The sequence below is a fragment of the Schistocerca nitens genome, chromosome 6, assembly GCF_023898315.1.
Source record: "Schistocerca nitens isolate TAMUIC-IGC-003100 chromosome 6, iqSchNite1.1, whole genome shotgun sequence".
Classification (NCBI taxonomy): domain Eukaryota; kingdom Metazoa; phylum Arthropoda; class Insecta; order Orthoptera; family Acrididae; genus Schistocerca; species Schistocerca nitens.
In genome coordinates, this window is record NC_064619.1 from 618,704,326 (window position 1) to 618,727,967 (window position 23,642).

The following is a 23,642-nucleotide window of genomic DNA, read 5'->3' on the forward strand; positions in this document are numbered from 1 at the left end:
AACTTTGATAATTGTCTGAAAATAAAAAATTAAAACTTTTCACTCGAGGGAGGATTGAACCCGGGACCTTCCGATCCGTAGCTGCTCACGGCAACCACGGGACCACGGTGCTCCTCAGTGAACAGGTACCTTAATGTGACATATCTTGCACACGGACTACTCAGTTTGTATATTTTGCTTATTTTTTTTCATAGTTCCATACAACTTCTTCCTGTTTTCTCGATTGATCTGTGTTCAGTTTTTCATGGCCTATCCCTGTGCCAACTTATAACTAAATCTGAGGGGGGTGCGATGGGGAGGTTCCCTTGTTAGAACTACTTAAACCTAACTAACCTAAGGAGATCACACACATCCATGCCGGAGGTAGGATTCGAACCTGCGACCGTAGCAGTCGCTCGGTCAGGACTGAAGCGCCTAGAGCCGCTCGGCCACCGCGGCCGGCTGCCCAGCTTTAAAGTCTGAAGTCGTGCTGAGTCGTGCTGTTTCCGAAATGCTCGTGCCGAGCCTCTAGGACATCACAATCTGTCCTCGGTCAAACTCAATAGATCGCGCGCCTGTCCCATTCTGCACATGGACAGTAAGCTCACTGATACTAAGGATGGGGCAAATAAAAGTGGCCCGAACGATTGCCAACAGTTTGAAACCATTTGTGGTAGCGTTAACGGAGGAGGAAAAGAGTTACAGTTACTTCTAACAAGATGGAGCAACTGCCCATACAGCTGGCCGAACATTGGAGCACATTTACGCCATCTTCACGCCTGAGAGAGTTGTCAGCAGAGGTCAGTCTCGTCGCGGGCCTAGCTGACCGCCCAGGTCACGTGATCGGTCAGTGTGGGGTTACTATGTGTGAGGAGCCCTCACGTCTGGTATCGCAACATCCCTCACAGTCGTCTAGAACTGCAGCAGAACATTTCAGATGAGATTGCAGCCATTTGAGCAGTCAAGCTTCGATCCGCCTTTCGCAACTTGCTGACAGGGCGCAAACGTACCAAGAGGGGAATGGTGGTTACTTTTAACATCTGCCTTAGTTTAGTACTGTATTTCCTTTCCTCTCTTGTGTTTCTTTGTGTCCTTAAACTCTATTATCCGAGCACACCCTGTATATGCACCATGCGTCGTTTCCAAATGGGACCCTAAAGGTCTAGCACAACGCAAGAAGCGAACAAGCGACTGAGGGTGTAGGGGCCGGCCGGTGTGGCCGTGTAATTCTAGGCGCTTCAGTCTGGAACCGCGTGATCGCTACGGTCGCAGGTCCGAATCCTGCCTCGGTAATGGATGTGTGTGATGTCCTTAGGTTAGTTAGGTTTAAGTAGTTCTAAGTTCTAGGGGACTGATGACCACAGATGTTAAGTCCCATAGTGCTCAGAGCCAATTGAACCATTTTTTAGGGTGTAGCGCGTGAGTGGTGGTGTGGGTCGCTGCTTTGACAATGCACTCTTTTGTTATATGTAGGATTTCCAGGAGTAATCTTGTTTTGGTTGGCAGGAGATCCAACACCGTCTTACTAGAGGAGGCCGAAAGGCACGCGTTTTACCTCACGCAGGCTGGTGTGAGGTCTGGAAACGGGCAAGGAAATTAGAATTTAGAAAAACGGACGTAGCTGGTGGAATACTTAACTTTAATCCGTTAATGAAGAACGTCGGTCTTGACGGTACATGAATCAATATCAATAGTCACTGATAATGGCGCCTTGCTAGGTCGTAGCAAATGACGTAGCTGAAGGCTATGCTAAACTATCGTCTCGGCAAATGAGAGCGTATTTTGTCAGTGAACCATCGCTAGCAAAGTCGGCTGTACAACTGGGGCGAGTGCTAGGAAGTCTCTCTAGACTAGACCTGCCGTATGGCGGCGCTCGGTCTGCAATCACTGATAGTGGCGACACGCTGGTGCGACGTATACTAACGGACCGCGGCCGATTTAAAGGCTACCACCTAGCAAGTGTGGTGTCTGGCGGTGACACCACAAATCTAGCTGTAAGATTATTAAGCGACTATTCCGGAAAGAAATCCTAGTTGCAGATTGCCTTTCTAACGGCTTGCAAGGGCATCAAAAATTTTATTTTCAATATTTCGCGTAATTATTGACCGAATTAAAAAATTTAAAAGGTTAGTCATTATCTACTCACTAAGAAGTATAATCTTACGTTAGATGTTTAACAGATTACAGTTTAAAACTCTTTGACTTAAAGCGAGGTAACTGACATCGCGCAAGTACCCGGACGGATTTCATACATCCAGTATTTGAGAATGAGAACACTTAGCGACTTCCAACACTCTTATAAATTCAAAGCCTTACGAAACTTTTACACGCTGACAGCCCTTCAGCCGCGCGGGATTATCCGAGCGGTCTAAAGGCGCTGCAGTCATGGACTGTGCGGCTGGTCCCGGCGGAGGTTCGAGTCCTCCCTCGGGCATGGGTGTGTGTGTTTGTCCTCAGAATAATTTAGGTTAAGTAGTGTGTAAGCTTAGGGACTGATGACCTTAGCAGTTAAGTCCCATAAGATTTCACACACATTTGAACATTTTTGAAAAACCCCTACAAACTTACGAAAGGAAAAGAGTTTATCGCTTGCAACATTTTCCCTGTTCATGCAATCAAAAATGTTCAAATGTGTGAAATTCTAAGGGACCAAACTGCTTAGGTCATCGGTCCCTAGACTTACGCACTACTTAACCTATGCTAAGAACAACACACACACCCATGCCCGAAGGAGGATTCGAACCTCCGGCGGGATGGGCCCGCAGCCCGTGACATGGCGCCTCAAACCACGCGGCCACTCCGCGTGGCTTCATTCAATGAAACTGTAGCATCAGACATGACGTTCCAATTAATTACTAGTTTACTACAGACTCTATTCGGAGCACTGTTTTCCGACAGTATCTACATGTATCACTGAATGTACCTGCACAGTTATATCACTGTAACAAAGGTGCTTCAGGTGATATGCTGCCACAAACATCGCGGCGCATCAAGAACTTGTTTTGGCTTAAAATGGAGCGCGAATTGCACAGAAAATATTCTTCCAGTCTTTCATAATGAGAGTTCTCGGCGGATTCCAGCACAGACTGTAAACATCATTTCAAACCTTTTCTAAACTTGTTCTCGCCAACCTGCTCAACGTTCCACTGGAGGCCGAACCGCACAATAACCCTGGGTTCGGTGTGGGACGGCGGTGGGGTGGGTGGACTGCTATGCTGTGGCCTGTTGTAGGGGTTGTGAACCACTGAGGGCTTCGGCGGGACGAAGCCTCTCCGTTGTTTCTAGGTACCCGGTTTAATACATACATAGTCCATCTCCCCCTTTGCACTTTCCCCTCTGTCCATCTCTCCTCCTGCCCCTCCCCCCCCCACCCCACTCACTTTCCTCCTCTGTCCACCTGCTGCTCCCCCTCTCTGGGTGTCCAATCATCTCCTTCCCCCCTCTAAGTTCATTTTCTCTTCATCGTTCTCTCATCTCCTCATTCGCTCTAAGTCAATCTCCTCCTCCCCACTCTCTCCTTGCTTTGCTAGAGTACGCACTTGGCCGGCCGAAGTAGCCGAGCGGTTCTAGGCGCTTCAGTGTGGACCCGCGCGACCGCTACGGTCGCAGGTTCGAGTCCTGCCTCGGGCATGGATGTGTGTGATGTCCTTAGGTTAGTTAGGTTTAAGTAGTTCTAAGTTCTAGGGGACTGATGACCTCAGATGTTAAGTCCCATAGTACTCAGAGCCATTTAGTACGCACTTGTCACATTTATTTCAATTGTATTCAGTATATTTCGCACGTATTTGTACGCATATTTTATCTGTACCCGTAGCGAATTCCTGACTGAAGTTCAATTTTCATGCAGCTTAGGTCTTTGTCACTCCGTATCTCCCGAATATACTCCGTAAAATGATGTAATTTCGTAGCTACATTCGTTGATGTATCCGAATACTGTCTGCAATATGTGTCGCGAAGACAATTAGTTGCAAAGAAATGACAAATTAAAAGGAAATGCACGAGGCAATAGTTATTCTGCACTAACAGCGAAAATGGGATGAAGTTCCGTTCACCATTTTGTGGGGGCTATCAGCGAGAAAAAGCTTGGTAAACGTTTGAAATTATGCGTAAAGTTTGTTGTAAGTCACGAAGTGCTTTCATTCTCAAATACTGGATGTGTACTCTCTGAGTATTCGCTCCCACCACGTTGATAGGTAGGTGGCTTTTTACCGACACTGCGATTCTTTACAGACAGTAGGTAATATGTGTACGAAGTGTTGAAATCGGTCCAGGGGTCTGTGACGACATGAACATACTAGGGTCACTCCAAAAGAAATGCACACTATTTTTATAAAAATACAGTTTTCATTCTGAATGTGTGAATGTTTTACAGTTTGTAGATACATTCTTCCCGCTTATTTTCAAACTTAGTTCAACCTGTTCCCGTGAGTGGCGCCGTCACAGCATGTCTTCAAGATGGCTGCTACACTCGACGTTCGTCAGAAGCAACGTGCTGTCATAGAACTCCTGTGCTGTGAAAACGAGACAGTGGGAAACATCCATAAGAGGTTGAAAAAGGAGTATCAGGTTACGTGACGAAAGCGGGCACGGCAATATTGAGGATTGTCCTCGGAGCGGCATGCCTCGTACTGCTCGGATGGACAACACTGAAACATGCGCCTTACAGTCCTGACCTGGCTCCATGTGACTATCATCTCTTTGGGAAACTGAAAGACTCTCTTCGTGGAACAAGGTTTGAAGACGACGACTCCCTTGTGCACGCTGCCAAACAGTGGCTCCAACAGGTTGGTCCAGAATTTTACTGTGCGGGTATACAGGCGCTCGTTCCAAGACGGCGTAAGGCAGTTGAGAGGGATGGAAATTATGTGGAGAAATGAAAAATATTGTTCCTAAAGGATGTGTCTACACACTGTAAAACTTTCAAACGTGTAGAATAAAAGATGGATTTTTTAAAAAAAAATAGTGTGCATTTGTTTCAGAGTGACCCTCGTACATACGTACATTTTTACAATCTGTAAGCATTCCACATGAAACGTCGTGTATGTCGGGAAAATGCATCGGCATTGACGATATGTCGACATATGACATCGACATGTGAATATCAACGTGTTGTTTGAGGAGATACTGACGGTGTGTTGCAGGAGCTGGGCCTGCACTCTCTGACGGACATCCTGCGCGGCGGCGTGCGCCTGGAGAAGAACCCGCTGCTCTGCTACGCTGACTCCATCGACTGGAACCGCATCGCGCCCGCCGGCAAGGACGCCCACTACATCGGCGTGAGTACACCCTGCTAGTATAGTGCAACATTCGCTAGTATCTCCAACAAAACGTCAGACTGCTGAAAAAAGGAAGATTGACACTGCGAAACGTGACGAAAGATCAATAGTATTAGTTAACTTATGTTAAAACTGCCGGACTAAAAGTCCGTGGTTGATGTATAAACCTACTCACTTACGTTTCATTCCCATCTGTCGGACACATCCTCAGATACTTTATTTTCAGTACTGTGTTTATATCGCAGGGGTAAAATACAGGGAGCGAAAGGCTATTTACAATTTGTACAGAAACCAGATGGCAGTTATAAGAGTCGAGGGACATGAAAGGGAAGCAGTGTTTGGGAAGGGAGTGAGACAGGGTTGTAGCCTCTCCCCGATGTTATTCAATATGTATATTGAGCAAGCAGTAAAGGAAACAAAAGAAAAATTCGGAGTAGGTATTAAAGTCCAGGGAGAAGAAATAAAAACGTTGAGGTTCGCCGATGACATTGTAATTCTGTCAGAGACAGCAAAGGACTTGGAAGAGCAGTTGAACGGAATGGACAGTGTCTTGAAAGGAGGATATAAGATGAACATCAACAAAAGCAAAACGAGGATAATGGAATGTAGTCGAATTAAGTCGGGTGATGCTGAGGGAATTAGATTAGGAAATGAGACACTTAAAGTAGTAAAGGAGTTTTGCTATTTGGGGAGCAAAATAACTGATGATGGTCGAAGTAGAGAGGATATAAAATGTAGACTGGCAATGGGAAGGAAAGCATTTCTGAAGAAGAGAAATTTGTTAACATCGAGTATAGATTTAAGTGTCAGGAAGTCGTTTCTGAAAGTATTTGTATGGAGTGTAGCCATGTATGGAAGTGAAACATGGACGATAAGTAGTTTGGACAATAGGAGAATAGAAGCTTTCGAAATGTGGTGCTACAGACGAATGCTGAAGATTAGATGGGTAGATCACATAACTAATGAGGAGGTATTGAATAGAATTGGGGAGAAGAGAAGTTTGTGGCACAACTTGAGAAGAAGAAGGGACCGGTTGGTAGGACATGTTCTGAGGCATCAAGGGATCACAAATTTAGCATTGGAGGGCAGCGTGGACGGTAAAAATCGTAGAGGGAGACCAAGAGATGAATACACTAAGGAGATTCAGAAGGATGTAGGTTGCAGTAGGTACTGGGAGATGAAGAAGCTTGCACAGGATAGAGTAGCATGGAGAGCTGCATCAAACCAGTCTCAGGACTGAAGACAACAACAACACAAGTGTTGTGGGGATCATCATTTCAGATAATTTAACTAATAGATCTAAGGGTTAGCACTGTGCATTAGTCACCACATATAAACGTGAGTGCAAGTAGTTTCTTCTTCACATCTACATCTACATGACTACTCTGCAATTCACATTTAAGTGCTTGGCAGAGGGTTCATCGAACCACAAACTTACTATCTCTCTATCATTCTACTCCCGAACAGCACGCGGGAAAAACGAACACCTAAACCTTTCTGTTCGAGCTCTGATTTCTCTTATTTTATTTTGATGATCATTCCTACCAATATAGGTTGGCCTCAACAAAATATTTTCGTATTCGGAAGAGGGAAAAATTTGCTGGTGTGCAAATGTGAAGTCAAATAAGTAATGCGTTTGCTGTGACTCTGGTGTCGTCACATATTGTACTTCAGGAAGGAATGCCTGTGTCTTGAAAATACTTTGTTATGTGTACATAGCTTGTTCTCTGTGTCCAAGATTCGTGGTGCTTGTGGGTAGAGGAATTCCCAGTTTGACCACTGCCTTATGAAGTTTGCCCTGGCAACTGGCGTAGCGGGAACAACCGAGCAGTAGATGTGGTATAAATCTGCCAGTTCTGAAGGACGAGCTTCCGTCGTTAAATATTCTTTCTCTGAAGATGGGCAGGCTAACACCCATTCCCAGTTCGCTGTCTTATCAATGATGTTGTATGACGTGGTGAGAGTTTTTACTCCGAATGATTTGTTGTTTTAGGATAGGACGGTTGGATCCTTCCAAATTATTGCCCTCTCGTCATCCTAGAGGTGTCCCAGAATCGGATCCATTAATCGCATGCCCTTTTCGTTAGTTACAAAGTCTCTATGAGGCAGGCGTACGAAGCAAGGCATCCCTTCCGTGATACTACTCTGTTTTAAATGGTCAACTATTTCGTTGTCTATGATACCAAAATGTTTCCGTGGGGGTTGTGCTGCTTCTTATTTTATCAATATGGTCATTTCGACGAAATATTCTGCCATTTGGAGCAGAAAGTTGGTAACTGAAATTTCGCAAAAAGATCAGACGGTCATTGCTTTAATGGTTCGCACACCAACTCGTTTATCATACGCATGACACCCTCAGCTGCATTTCACGATAGCATACAAAACGAGCGCCACTTCTTCGATGCCCTCTGTCAGTCCTGCCTGGTGAGGAACCCCATATCCCGCAGGAATAATCTGGCAAGTGTAGTGTAGGCAGCCTCTGCAGCTGATTTGTTGCACGTGCTTCCTGCCAATAAAACGCAGTCGTAGGTTCGCCGTCCCCACAAAATTTCATACGTGGTGGTTCTAATTTCAGTTATTCATGTAGTGTTGAATCTGAGCAGTGAATAAATGGATAGGGAATAGGGATGGGGGATGCAGCAGTGAGCCATGAACCAGTTTACTGGGTAAAATAGCTCTAAAACTAAAGGAAGAAGCAACCAGCAGCCACAAACCTTTTTATAAAAAACAAGAAAAAGAGTAACGCCATTAAGAGCTTTTGGATATCAAGCCCAACTTCCGATGACTTAACTTTTTTAAGTGAGTAATATATTCGTGAGTAACATGCCGTTCGCCTGTGCACTGAAGAACATTTATCAGCACGTTATATGTTGCGTGTACAGCAGACACATGTAAATGTCTCACAAGGGGAGGCCGCCAATTGTGAAATTCAGATTCAATTCATACTGCGCATAATAAAAGCTCATGGCCAGAGGTGTAATGTGGCAAAGCACCAAGATGCACTTCTCAGCCGTTGTCGAGAAAATCGACAGTTAAAATAAACCGTTGCGGTGAAATACTCTCTACGATTAATAATTTTCTACAGCATCGTGGCGCAGCGGTAAGCGCTCGGGTTCGTAATGCGAAGGTCGCCGGATCGAATCTCGCGCCATGCAACCCTTTTTTTTTAGTATTTGTTTTTTGTAATTCAAATGGGTGCACACACACACACACACACACACACACACACACACACACACATATATATATATATATATATATATATATATATATATATATAAAATTCCCGGCAATCAGTTGCAACAATTATGCATATAATAAGTTGTTGAAAGTCGTTTGTCGTGGAAAAACTGGTGACTTCGAACATCATTATGTTTTCCGCAAACAAAGTTGTATTTCACAAATGTTATTAATTGTCTTCATAATGTTAACCACGTATAGTTAACGGAAGACGCAGAAACGATATTCCGAAACGAATACGTATAGCGTTAAGTCAAACGTTCGAATTAGAATAGAAACCCCACGAACACAAATTTACTGTGGCAGGTATGAAATATAACTCCGTTAATCGCTCGTTACACTTGAAGGACAGATGTTGAATGGGCCGAAACGAGCCGCCGCATAACAGCGTAATTGCCTGCTAACTTCGAAAGAAGGTAGATGCGGCCCCTAGCGCAACTTATAACATCGTCAAAAATCAGTGCGGACGTGAGAGCTTTGGTACACCCTGTTAAAAAAACGGAAAAATGGAGGCGGTACAATTGGAGAGCGATCCGCCTTCACCAACATGCATAAGCAATTCATTAATAGTTTATATATATTTGAATTACGAAAAACTATTAATAAAAAAATGTTGCATGGCGCGAGATTCGATCCGGCGACCGCATTACGAACCCGAGCGCTTACCGCTGCGCCACGACGCTGTAGAAAATTATTAATCGTAGAGAGTATTTCACCGCAACGGTTTCTTTTAACTGTCGATTTTCTCGACAAGGGCTGAGAAGTGCATCTTGGTTCTTTGCCACATTACACCTCTGGCCATGAGCTTTTATTATGCGCAGTATGAATCGAATCTGAATTTCACAATTGGCGGCCTCCCCTTGTCAGTATGAGGTAAGGGACCCTGCTCCGCAGACGAGTCTAAAAGTTATATAAGCGAAAATCGTTCTGATACCTCTGGACCTGTTCTAAACTCTGTGCTTTCCATGTTTTCAGAGGAGGTAGTACGCACCAAAACAAGAACACTGGTCTAGTAAACGTGGGCTCTGCAATGAATACCTTGAAAGCTATGACCTGTTGCTCAGTAAGAGACGTGTGCTACGCAGTAACAAAGATGTACAACTGCTCTTGAGGCATTCGTTACAGAGCCCACTTTTCCTGGACTTTTTTGATCTTTGGCCCATGCTACCTGCTCCGAAAATATGGAACGGAAAGAGGTTTCAGAAGAATAAGTCCACAATTTGAGGTATCAGAATAATTTTGGCTTACAACTTTTCGAAAAAAGAAGGTTCCAATGGCTCTGAGCACTATGGGACTTAATATCTGAGGTCATCAGTCCCCTAGAACAGAACTACTTAAACGTAACTAACCTAAGGACAGGACACACATCCATGCCCGAGGCAGGATTCGAAACTGCGGCCGTAGCGGTCTGAAGCGTCTAGAACCGCTCGGCCACAGCGGCCGGCTACAGCTTCTCGACTGGGTCGTTTTCAGACCAGGGTCCCTTTCCTGAAGTTGCAACACTTACCCTTCTCCATCGTCCCTGAAGGTGTAGTGGACTGTTAAGGCAGCCAGTCCACAGTGAAGTAGCCGAAAGGGCACGCGTCAACTCACGCCGTCTGGCGCGAAGTTTGGAACAGGATACGTGATGAATGTGATAAAGGAAAGAACGTAGCTACTAGAACACTTAACTTTTATATCGTCCTTTGGTATACAGCATTCTGGATGATACAAGTGAGACTCTATCTTGAGGTACATGCAACGTTACAAATGGTTAATGGCGCCTTGCTAGGTCGTAGCCATTAACTTAGCTGAAGGCTATTCTAACTGTCTCTCGGCAAATGAGAGAAAGGCTTCGTCAGTGTAGTCGCTAGCAACGTCGTCGTACAACTGGGGCGAGTGCTAGTACGTCTCTCGAGACCTGCCTTGTGGTGGCGCTCGGTCTGCGATCCTGACAGTGGCGACACGCGGGTCCGACTTGTACTAATGGACCGCGGCCGATTTAAGCTACCACCTAGCAAGTGTGGTGTCTGGCGGTGACACCACAGAAGGTTTGTAACATCATCAGCGAATCACCCCGTTATGTTAAATACGCTTTACGGTCGTCGTTCAGCGTTTCGCCTTGTCTGAAAGGACATAAGGACCAAAACAAGACGAAACACTGTCCACTACCACAGACGTAAGTGTGTGTAACGCTTTCATTTTATATATGAAATGCGCGCACATTAAGCATGTTCTTCATGCCGGGAGAACGTAATTAAGTGCCGGTAAACACTGTAACATTCTCGTTCAGCGCAGAAGCAAATAGCATATACGAGGTGCGGCTAGAAAAAAACCGGACTGATGCTGGAAAAAACATTTATTTACAATTATTTACAATTTCATGTTATCTCCTTCAATGTACTCTCCTCCTCGGTCTCTACACCGCTCCATACGAATTTGCCACTGTTCATAGCAATGCTGCAGATCATTTTCGGTAAGTCCATACATTACTTCCGTCGCTTTTTCTTTTACTGCTTCAACAGTCTCAAATCTAGTTCCTTTCAAAGCTGACTTGACTTTAGGGAAAAGAAAAAAGTCACAGGGGGCCAAATCAGGTGAGTAGGGTGGATGATCTAAGATGGGAATGTTGTGTTTTGCCAAAAAACGTCTTCACTGACAACGCACTGTGAGCTGGGGTATTGTCTTGGTGAAGGATCCATGACTTTTTTCTCCACAAATCGTTCCGTTTTCTCCGTACTCGCTCACGTAGGGTAGCCAGGACGCTAATGTAGTAATGCTGATTCACTGTTTGTCCCTCTGGTACCCAATCAATGTGCACAATCCCTTTGATGTCAAAAAAAAAAACAACCATCATTGCCTTGAATTTCGATTTTGACTTCCGTGCTTTTTTCCAATGCATCGATTGGCGTTTAGTTTCGGGATCGTAAGTAAAAAACCACGATTCATCGCAAGTAATAACATTTTGTAAGAAGGTGGGATCACTTTCAATGTTTTCCAGGATGTCAGAACAAATCATTCTTCGGCGTTCCTTCTGTTCAATTGTGAGACACTTTGGAACCATTTTTGAACACACTTTGTTCATGTTGAAACATTCATGAAGAATCTGCCTAACACTTTCCTTGTCAACTCCTGTTAACTCAGACACTGCTCTGATTGTTAAACGGCGATCTTGTCGAACAAGTTTACCGATTTTTTTCAATGTTTGCATCAGTTTTTGCTGACAATGGTCTGCCAGTGCGAGTGTCATCACTGGTGTCTTCGCGGCCATCTTTAAATCGTTTAAACCACTCAAACACTTGTGTTCGCGATAAACAATCATCGCCGTACACTTGTTGTAACATTACAAACGTTTCACTTGCAGATTTTCCTAGTTTGAAAGAAAATTTGATGTTAACACGCTGTTCTTTCTGTACACTCAACATTTTCCGACGCACAGACAAAACGTCAACTACTTAAAACAGACGCCACGGGCAGACTGAGTGCAGGAGGCAGATGAAACTAGAGCAGTAGGCGGAGCGAGAGTCACGTGACAGGCCACGCGACTTTCAGCCTTATTGCATTCGTTTTATTGTTTCACCAGTACTAGTCCGGTTTTTTTCTAGCCACACCTCGTACGAGGGTTGGAACTTAAATAGTGGGAACTATTTATTCACAACCAATACACTCATGTTCACATGTGTGTGAAATCTTATGGGACTTAACTGCTAATGTCATCAGTCTCTAAGCTTAGACACTACTGAACCTAAATTATCCTATGGACAAACACACACACCCATTACCGAGGGAGGACTCGAACCTCCGCCAGGACCAGCCTCACAGTCCACGACTACAGCGCCAAAGACCGCTCAGCTAATCCCGCGCGGCACAACCAGTACAAAAGAGTTACATGTTTGTACCTGTTACTGTCCTTCAGAGTAGTCACCAGCGTTGTGTAGAACCCGTTGCCAGCGATTTGGTAGGCATAGTATACCTGTTGATGGTGCGTATGGAGCGGTCTACTGCCTGTCGAATCTCTGGAACAGTTCTGAAGCGAATGCCACGAAGTGGTTCCTTCATCTTCGGAATAAAATCAAAGTCACAAGGACTTAATTCCGGGGAGTATGGTGGATGGTACAGTACTTCCCAGTCCCATCGACCGAACAGAGCAGCCACAGCTTGCGCTGTATGCACCCGCGCATTGTCGTACAAAATGATGGGTGGGTTGCGCAGAAAGTGTCGCCGCTTCTTTCGCAAAGCTGGTCGCAGGCGATGCTCCAAAGAGGAGCATTGACGGTTTGCCGTGGAGGAACGTAATGCGTTAGGATAACACCATCACAGTCGTACACGAGAATCACCATAACTTTAGACCGCACCATTCGCACCATCAACAGAACAGGCTCTGCTAACGGTATACCACGCCTTCCACGTCGTTGGCAACGGGGTCTACACAACGCTGGCGACTACTTTGAAGGACAGTAACAGGTGCAAACATGTAACTCGTTTGTATCGGTTGTGAGTAAATAGTTGCCACTATTTAAGTTCGAACCCCCGTAGCTGACGAGTATATTACTATAATTAAAATATTTTGCTGTCTGAAGACTGACGTGCTAGCCCGTAAGCAGTCAGGCTTTTACAATAATTGTTTTTTCTAGTCATTGTGGATGGTGGCGTTCTCGAGCAACAGTCCTTAATGGTCACGAACTCAGCACACCACAGTACGGACAAAATAAATTTTAACTACTACTGCCCTAGGTTATCAATAAGATTGTGTAAATGAGTGTTACGAAATACACGTAAGTGCTTAGGTGGTGACCAGATGTAAAAGGGAGGGATGTTGGAGTGCGCAGCACAGTGAGTGGGACGGACTAGTGCAGCTTTGGCTGGTGTGTTGCAGGCGAACCGGCCCAAGAACGAGTGTCCGATGCTGTGTCCCCGGGCGCCGCAGTGCCCACGCTCCGCCGCCGGGGAGCCGCTCTGCTGGAACAGCAACCACTGCCAGAAGAGTGAGTACCAACAGCGGCAGCAAGCAGCGAGCGTCACACGCCGAGGTTGACGGCCGCAGCCGCGGCTGTCAGTGCATTAATACTCGCCCTCTGCATTCGGTCATTTCCACTAATCGGTCACGTTCTAATAATGCACTACTGGCCATTAAAATTGCTACACCGTGAAGATGACGTACTGCAGACGCCCGAAATTCAAACAACAGGAAGAAGATGCTGTGATATGCAAATGATTAGCTTTTCAGACCATTCACACAAGGTTGGCGCCGGTGGCGACACCTACAACGTGCTGACATTAGCAAAGTTTCCAACCGATTTCTCATACACAAACAGCAGTTGACCGGCGTTGCCTGGTGAAACGTTGTTGTGATGCCTCGTGTAAGGAGAAGAAATGTGTACCATCACGTTTCCGACTTTGATAAAGATCGGATTGTAGCCTATCGCGATTAGCAGAATATGGAATCGGTGGGTTCAGGAGGGTAATACGGAACGCCGTGCTGCATCCCAACGACCTCGTATCACTAGCAGTCGAGATGACAGGCGTGTAACCGCATGGCTGTAACGGATCGTGCAGCCACGTCTCTATCCCTGAGTCAACAGATGGGCACGTTTGCAAGACAACAACCATCTGCACGAACAGTTCGACGACGTTTGCAGCAGCATGGACTATCAGCTCGGAGACCGTGGCTGCGGTTACCCTTGACGCTTCATCACAGACAGGAGCGCCTGCGGTGGTGTACTCAACGACGAACCTGGGTCCACGAAGGGCAAAGCGTCATTTTTTCGGATGAATCCAGGTTCTGTTTACAGTATCACGATGGTCGCATCCGTGTTTGGCGACATCGCGGTGAACGCACATTGGAAGCGTCTATTCGTCATCGCCATACTGGCGTATCACCCGGCGTGATGGTACGGGGTGCCGTTGGTTACATGTCTCGGTCACCTCTTGTTCGCACTGACGGCACTTTGAACAGTGGACGTTACATTTACGACCCGTGGCTCTACCCTTCATTCAATCCCTGGAAAATCCTACATATCAGCAGGATAATGCATGACCGCATATGGCAGGTCCTGTACGGGCCTTTCTGGATACAGAAAATGTTCGACTGCTGCCCTGGCCAGCACATTCTCCAGATCTCTCACCAATTGAAAACGTCTGGTCAGTGGTGGCCGAGTAACTGGCCAGTCACTACTCTTGATGAACTGTGGTATCGTGTTGAAGCTGCATGGGCAGTTGTACCTATACACGCCATCCAAGCTCTGTTTGACTCAATGCCCAGGCGTATGAAGGCCGTTATTACGGCCAGAGTTGGTTCTTCTCGGTACTGATTTCTCAGGATCTATGCACCCAAATTGCGTGAAAATGTAATCACATGTCAGTTCTAGTATAATATATTTGTCCAATGAATACCCGTTTATCATCTGCATTTCTTCTTGGTGTAGCAATTTTAATGGCCAGTAGTGTACAGAGGGTACTACGGAAGTTTTGGAATGCGACCCAACAATAAGTCGGAGGACGCTGATTATTGCTGTGTTCCGGGAATACTTCATACCGTCAGTACCGCCATTAGACTGTTGTTTATTTACAGTGTTACATTTTCACTTACACGATCACGATTTCGGCTTTAAAGTGCCATTATCAAGTGTTTTAATGTTATACAGTGCCTAAGATGGCATACTGTCGTATTTAAAATACTCTATTGGACACATTGTCTAAGGGTCAATATTTCTCGTAAAAGCGTACTGCTTTGTTTTGTCACTGAGTATGCGTTGCGCACATTTATTTTTACACCCTCCTGGAGTAGGATCTTGGAAGGTCTCCGTTACAGATGAACCACACTTTCCCAAAATTCTCCCAGTAAACCGCAGTCGCGTATTCATCTTCTCTACCACAACCTTCACATGCTTGTTCCATATCATATAGCTTTGCGCCCAGATACTAAAACGATGTGACTGCGCCGAGCCGGAGACTAACACTGCTGTATTCGAACTTTACGAGTTTGCTTTTTCTGCATCTGCATTAACTTATATTTTTCATTTAGAGCTAGCTACAATTCATCACACCAACTAGGAACCTTGTCTAAAGCATCTTGTATGCTACCACAGTTACTGAACGAGGACACCTTTCCGTAAACCACAGCCTCATCAACAAACAACCGCTTATTGCTGCCCATCCTATGCATTTATTAAGAAACGGAAATATTTCAAAATTCAAAACAATAGGAACAAATGTAGAAACCAACCATTGTGATTGAGACAGCTGATGGAGTCCGGGCACAATCCTGATCGTTGCAATTGATATTTTTGGCACATTCGTTTTCAGTTGCTTCTTTCAACTCATTTATTCCGAACTGTTCCTTCTTCCTCAAACTTTCTGGCAGACGAGTAACTGTAAGTCGCGTTGGCGCATCTCGTTGAAAGTTCATTCTGTACTGGCTTTGCACTTCACGTAATTCTGTCTTCCAGTGCTACTTGGGAATGATTTTTCTTTGCTCAAGATTCAGCCTGGCGCCAACCATTCTTCAAGCCGTCACACCCGAAAAAAAAAAAACAAGTGTGTTATAATTATGAGCTGTGAAAAAGTCCATACATTTTTTTGAGATGCCCTGTATTTCGAGAGAATGAGTTTCTTTGAACACAGGTCCACTATTTCTGTGTCTGTTTAAAGTGTCAGTTTTACCGGTAGAGGGAGGGGAGGGGCTTCAATTACGCTTGCGAAAAGGGACCCCTCACACGCTCAACATTTATTACGCAATAATATTGTGTCAGTATATTGCACGAAAACGCACAATATTATTCCGTAACATTTTCGCCCGAGACGCGTCAGTTAGAGCTCTGCCTTCGTAGCAAAATCACCAGCGTTCGACGACGCGGAATTAATATGTATTGCGATCGAGTTGCTTGCCTTGCAAAACACAAGAAGAAGTTATGCAGAACGGACGATATAAGTCTAAAAAACTGTCACTGAATATTGCAATGGATCAGCGGCTCATTCAGCGCGCCACTGACTCGTGAAACACAACTACTACTAATTACAAATTAAACAACTGAACTGTAATTTATCGTGTAGATGTGTTCTTTCCTATGTATTTCCCTTATGTAAAAACTGTAGCTGACTAAATAAAAGAATTGCGTACTGATTAGCGATTGAAATTTACATGTTCTTCTCCTGGTGGGACAGCTGTTGCAGGGGGAAAAAAAAAAGACATATATGCTCACTGGACAGCGGGCTTGATGGCACAGTGATCTTCAGTTTCCTCTGCTAGTGTACAGCTACAGGGTGTTTCAAAAATGACCGGTATATTTGAAACGGCAATAAAAACTAAACGAGCAGCGATAGAAATACACCGTTTGTTGCAATATGCTTGGGACAACAGTACATTTTCAGGCGGACAAACTTTCGAAATTACAGTAGTTACAATTTTCAACTACAGATGGCGCTGCAAGTGATGTGAAAGATATAGTAGACAACGCAGTCTGTGGGTGCGCGATTCTGTACGTCGTCTTTCTGCTGTAAGCGTGTGCTGCTCACAACGTGCAAGTGTGCTGTAGACAACATGGTTTATTCCTTAGAACAGAGGATTTTTCTGGTGTTGGAATTCCACCGCCTAGAACACAGTGTTGTTGCAACAAGACGAAGTTTTCAACGGAGGTTTAATGTAACCAAAGGACCGAAAAGCGATACAATAAAGGATCTGTTTGAAAAATTTCAACGGACTGGGAACGTGACGGATGAACGTGCTGGAAAGGTAGGGCGACCGCGTACGGCAACCACAGAGGGCAACGCGCAGCTAGTGCAGCATGTGATCCAACAGCGGCCTCGGGTTTCCGTTCGCCGTGTTGCAGCTGCGGTCCAAATGACGCCAACGTCCACGTATCGTCTCATGCGCCAGAGTTTACACCTCTATCCACACAAAATTCAAACGCGGCAACCCCTCAGCGCCGCTACCATTGCTGCACGAGAGACATTCGCTAACGATATAGTGCACAGGATTGATGACGGCGATATGCATGTGGGCAGCATTTGGTTTACTGACGAAGCTTATTTTTATCTGGATGGCTTCGTCAATAAACAGAACTGGCGCATATGGGGAACAGAAAAGCCCCATGTTGCAGTCCCATCGTCCCTGTAACCTCAAAAAGTACTGGTCTGGGCCGCCATTTCTTCCAAAGGAATCATTGGCCCATTTTTCAGATCCGAAACGATTACTGCATCACGCTATCTGGACATTCTTCGTGAATTTGTGGCGGTACAAACTGCCTTAGACGACACTGCGAACACCTCGTGGTTTATGCAAGATGGTGCCCGGCCACATCGCACGGCCGACGTCTTTAATTTCCTGAATGAATATTTCGATGATCGTGTGATTGCTTTGGGCTATCCGAAATATACAGGAGGCGGCGTGGATTGGCCTCCCTATTCGCCAGACATGAACCCCTGTGACTTCTTTCTGTGGGGACACTTGAAAGACCAGGTGTACCGCCAGAATCCAGAAAGAATTGAACAGCTGAAGCAGTACGTCTCATCTGCATGTGAAGCCATTCCGCCAGACACGTTGTCAAAGGTTTCGGGTAATTTCATTCAGAGACTACACCATATTATTGCTACGCATGGTGGATATGTGGAAAATATCGTAGTATAGAGTTTCCCAGACCGCAGCGCCATCTGTTGTTGAAAATTGTAACTACTGTAATTTCGAAAGTTTGTCTGCCTGAAAATGTACTGTTGTCCCAAGCATATTGCAACAAACGGTGTATTTCTATCGCTGCTCGTTTAGTTTTTATTGCCGTTTCAAATATACCGCTCGTTTTTGAAACACCCTGTATTTGCCTGGCCTTTCCTAAATTGCCAGGAATTTCATTTCTGAAAGTACCGCTTCAATATTCGTCCATCACACTTCCAGATCTTTGATTATTATGGAAATTTGTTCGCATCGAACTGAACTGCTCGCAGTCTTGGCAGAAATTGCCATTTATTGCGCAATACTACACTTGTACGGTACAATATGTTGGGCGGTATATTGACCGGCCTGCATATTTTTAAAGCTTTTCAGTCTCTACATCTACATCTATGTGATTACTCTGCTATTCACAATAAAGTGCCTGGCAGAGGGTTCAATGAACCACCTTCATGCTGTCTCTACCGTTCCACTCTCGAACGGCACGCGGGAAAACAAGCACTTAAATTTTTCTGTGCGAACCCTGATTTCTATTATTTTATCGTGATGATCATTTCTCCCTATGTAAGTGGGTGCCAACAGTATGTTTTCGCAATCGGAGGAGAAAACTGAAATTTTATGCCGACCGGGGTGGCCGAGCGGTTCTAGGCGTTACAGTCGCAGGTTCGAATCCTGCCTCGGGCATGGATGTGTGCGATGTCCTTAGGTTAGTTAGGTTTAAGTAGTTCTAAGTTCTAAGGGACTGATGACCTCAGATGTTAAGTCCCATAGTGCTCCGAGCCATTTTGAAATTTCATGAGAAGATCCCGTCGCAACGAAAAACACCTTTGTTTTAATGATTGCCACTCAAATTCACGTATCATGTCTGCGACACTATCTCCCCTATTTCGCGATAATACAAAACGAGCTGTCCTTCTTTGTACTTTTTCGATGTCATCCGTCAGTCCCACCTGATGCGTATCCCACACCGCACAGCAATACTCCAGAATAGGGCGGACAAGCGTGGTGTAAGCAGTCTCTTTGGTAGACCTGTTGCACCTTCTAAGTGTTCTGCCAATGAATCGCAGTCTGTGGTTTGCTCTGCCCACAATATTATCTATGTGATCGATCCAATTTAGGTTATTTGTAATTGTAATCCCTAAGTATTTAGTTGAATTTACAGCCCTCAGATTTGTGTGACTTATCGCGTAATCGAAATTTAGCGGCTTTTTTTTTAGTACTCTTATGAATAACTTCATACTTTTCTTTATTCAGGGTCAATTGCCAGTTTTCGCACCATACAGATATCTAAATCATTTTGCAAGTCGTTTCGATCAACTGATGACTTTACAAGACGGTAAATGACAGCATCGTCTGCAAACAATCTAAGGCGGCTACTCAAATTGTCTCCTCTGTCGTTAATATAGATCAGGAACAATAGAGGGCCTATAACACTTCCTTGGGGAACGCCGGATATTACTTCTGTTTTACTCGATGACTTTCCGTCTATTACTACGAACTGTGATATTTCTGACAGGAAATCATGAATCCATTCGCACAACTGAGGCGATACTCCGTAGGCACGCAGCTTGGTTAGAAGACGCTTGTGAGGAACGGTGTCGAAAGCCTTCTGGAAATCCTTCAATATATTGCGCAAACCGCCAGTACCGCTCTAAGACGGTGCATATTATTGCGTAATACACAATATTGTTCAATAAATATTGAGCCTGTGAGGACCCCTTACGGATACCGGTAGATGTCGGAGCTGTACTACCTCGTTTACGAGCCCTGCCAACCTCAGCAAGCAATTGCGCTGTGGTCCTTAGCCAAAGCTTCGAACGCTTTGTGTTCTCCACTTTTCTGTCGGTTGCTCATTGTTTTCTTTTCTTATTCTGAACTGAGCGAAGGGACTAACTGTGTTCCATCGCTCGGCTTGGGTATAACTCTCACATCACCAGAAGAAACCGGCGATCTCTGTGTCAGTTGTGGCAGACCTGCTTCCGCGTAAACACAAAACGAGGCTAGAGGGTGGCAACCGTGCGGGAGGGAGGCAGCCCTTGTTCCCCGCATGGGCCCTCGCCCGTCTCACCACTGCGCCACAAGCAAAAAACTCTGAGCACTACTCCACAAGTCCAGACAGTTTTTTCCCTACTGTGACATTAGAAGACTATACAAAAGCCGTATATAACGTCAAATGGTTCGAATGACTTTCAGCACAAAGGGGCTTAGCATCTGAGGTCATCAGTCCCCTGGAACTTAGAACTACTTAAACCTAACTAAGCTAAGGACATCACACACATCCATGCCCGAGGCAGGCTTCGAACCTACGACCGTAGCAGCAGCGCGGTTCCGGACTGAAGCGCCTAGAACTGCTCGGCCAAAACGGCCGGCTTAACGTCAAAAAAGTGTATTGTGATTACCGCAAGAGTGAGACGTTGACGAGCGAGGAAACTGGAAACAAAATACGTAGGCATGGATGAAAGCAGAGAGCAGGCATTATCGTCCGCGACACATCGACAGACACAGCTGTGCAAGAGAGCTTACGGTGAAGGTAGTTTCACATGTACTGTCGTCGAAGCGTAGTGAACGGCAAAGGTGGGACCTGCTGTACCTCGCGTTTCTGTTGTGCCAAATGGACGCTCCATTCTGTGGCGAGTACACAAACGTAGCCTGTAGCAGCGCTTCACTTGCAAGTACAGGGTATCTATTATCGAACTCTATAAAAAAAAATGTAAATTAGTTACAAACTACAGCGTGCACACACTTTATTCAACATGTAAACACACAAAGGTATTTGCAAACAGAATGTCATCAGCACGTTATGCCCTTAGAATCGTATCATCAGTGTGTAACATGCAGTGTCCTTTAGTTACATACTATTCATATGTACACTCAGTTCTTAGCTATGGCATTCTTTTATGGGGAACAAATGCACAAAATATAAACGCAATTTTTTAACACCAGAAAAGAGCCATAAGAATTATAACCAAAAATGGTGGTCGAGCTTCAAAACACTGGGCACTTTAACTGTTCCGTGTGAATACATTTACCATTCAGATGTACACGTCAAAAATAACAATGGTAATTACTGCACAAACACTGTCCATGACCATGCGTAAACGTTGTTTTCGTCGTCGCCGGCGAATGCTGGTTTACAAATCACTTGTCAATGTGGACGGCACCATTGGTGCTTCGACATCATCTGCGAAGGGTAAAAAGAACGAAATAAGAGGAGTAGGTAAAACTACTCAATTTGTTCTTATTCATGGACCTACTTTATTTTGTGGTGCGAGGTTAAATTTTTCTTTAATGAAAGTTTCTTCTTCTTCCAGTTCGGGTAACGGATGGCTAACTGTAGCTTTCGTTGCATGTAACAATGCAGGAAGAGCCGGTTTGGAATCCTTTGAAACTCGTGAAATCTTAGCTTACCGTACTATACCTGTTTCTGAGGCTATTATTGCTAGTGAGGGTTCGTACCTTTTTCCGCACGGGAGTTTGTCTTTGTCTTGTCGTAGACGTTGTAAGATAAATTCTGATTCCAGCGTTCACTTATGGGTGAAGGCTAGTGGTCCTTCTTCTTTGGAAGATTGTCGCATTGTGGGTGATTCTACTCTGTATAATCATTGAAAGCAGTTGTCCTAAAAACGGCCCTTTTAAGGGCCACAAATACTACAAACTTTGATCTTGCCAAAAGCCGAGAAGCGATTCTTCTTAGTGTTGTAGCTCTCTGGGATGCTCTCTGTGTCACCCTGGGAAGCTCAATAGATGTCGAGCACAGTCTCTGATTGGTTGATGTGTTTTTGGCGCGCGATTCAAATTGCGTTGGGGCATAGACTCAGCTTACATTTGCCGAGAAAAAATAAACATAAAACTCGAAACAGCATTTTCTACCAAGAAATAAAGCTGTACAATAAATTACCAAAAGAGATAAAAGAAATTGCAAAAATACACTTATTTAAAAAGACAGCAAAAAAGTACCTGTTATGCAATACATTCTATACATTGAAGGATTACTTAGATAAAACAGAGTAGGGTTTTGGTAAATAAAAGTTATACAAATAAATAATAATAATGATTATAAAACATCCAACATTCCACATAACACCTTCACACTATGTTTTATTCCTTCTTTTTTCCTTTTCCAGAAAATCTTACCCCGAAGCTATGCATTGCACAATATTAACGCCTCTTCCTCTTTCTGATCTCAGCATCTCACTCATTATAGAGGGATGCTGACTCAATTTTTCAGGATAGCAAATGTGAAGTCGTGGTACGGAAAATGGCTCAGAGATCAACAATGTGTGTGTGTGTGTGTGTGTGTGTGTGTGAAGTATTATGAAACAATGCGTGTATAGTCTGTGCAGTGACTGATAGTGAGATCTGAGTGAACAGTGTGACATTACAATATTTAATAAGTTATTTGTAAAACAAATATTGTATACCAGGAGTAAACCTAATGATTGTCTCTAACAAGAAGTCTGTAAATGTATGTGTATACGAATTAGCTTATTTTAAATTGGTCTAAACTTGCAAATACTTTGACATGTCCTATATCTTTGTAAAAAGACATCTACGGATGAATAAAGCTGCTGCTACTGCTACAGATATTCGGATTTATGTTACGACATGTTAGATTTGCCTGCCATTATTGGCGATGATGTGGCGTAGACGAATAGCGAAATTCTGAATGACCTGCTGAAGTGTTGGAACATCGATGATTTCGATGACCTCCTGAGCTTTCAGCTCAACAATGGTTTTGGCGTTATTACTGTTCACCTTGTCTTTAATATAGCCCCACAAATAGGATCCCAGGTGTTCAGATCCAGAGAATATGGCGGCCAATCGAGGCCCGTCCCAGTGCCCTCTGGATACCTCACCAGAATGCAGTCCCCAAAGTGCTCCTCCAGGACATCAAACAGTCTCCTGCTTCGACGTGGTCGAGTTTCGTCTCGAATGAACCACGTCTTAGCCGGCCGGAGTGGCCGTGCGGTTCTAGGCGCTACAGTCTGGAGCCGAGAGACCGCTCCGGTCGCAGGTTCGAATCCTGCCTCGGGCATTGATGTGTGTGATGTCCTTAGGTTAGTTAGGTTTAATTAGTTCTAAGTTCTAGGCGACTGACCTCAGAAGTTAAGTCGCATGGTGCTCAGAGCCATTTGAACCATTTTGAACCACGTCTTGTTTAAATTAGGGTCACTTTGGATAATGGGGATGAAATCCTCTTCTGAAACCTTCAAGTACCGTTCGATAGTCACTGTGCCATCAAGGAATATCGCACCGATTATTCCGTTACAGGACAATGCACACAACCCATTCACCCGTTGAGGGTGAAGAGGCTTTTCCATCGCAAAATACGGCTTCTCGGTCCCCCAAATGCGCCAGTTTTGCTTATTGACGAACTCATCCAAAAGAAGGTGGGCTTCGTCGCTAAACCAAACCATGCACGCACATACTAATTCCCATCACGCTCTGCGGCCACCCGTGCAGTTTGAACGTCCTAACGCAGATCGTTCAGAAGCTGACGGTTTTAT

General features: G+C 44.8%; 1 protein-coding gene across 1 annotated transcript in view; it reads left to right on the forward strand.

The window, feature by feature from the left end:
- LOC126263525 (insulin-like peptide receptor) overlaps positions 1-13,509 on the forward strand; it is a 54,739-nt gene extending 41,230 nt beyond the window's left edge. Inside the window, exons 3-4 of the mRNA XM_049960619.1 lie at positions 5,121-5,255; positions 13,351-13,509. Coding sequence (XP_049816576.1) covers positions 5,121-5,255; positions 13,351-13,509 — 294 coding nt within the window. The remainder of the gene's footprint in view (positions 1-5,120; positions 5,256-13,350) is intronic.
- Positions 13,510-23,642: the final 10,133 nt, after the last annotated feature.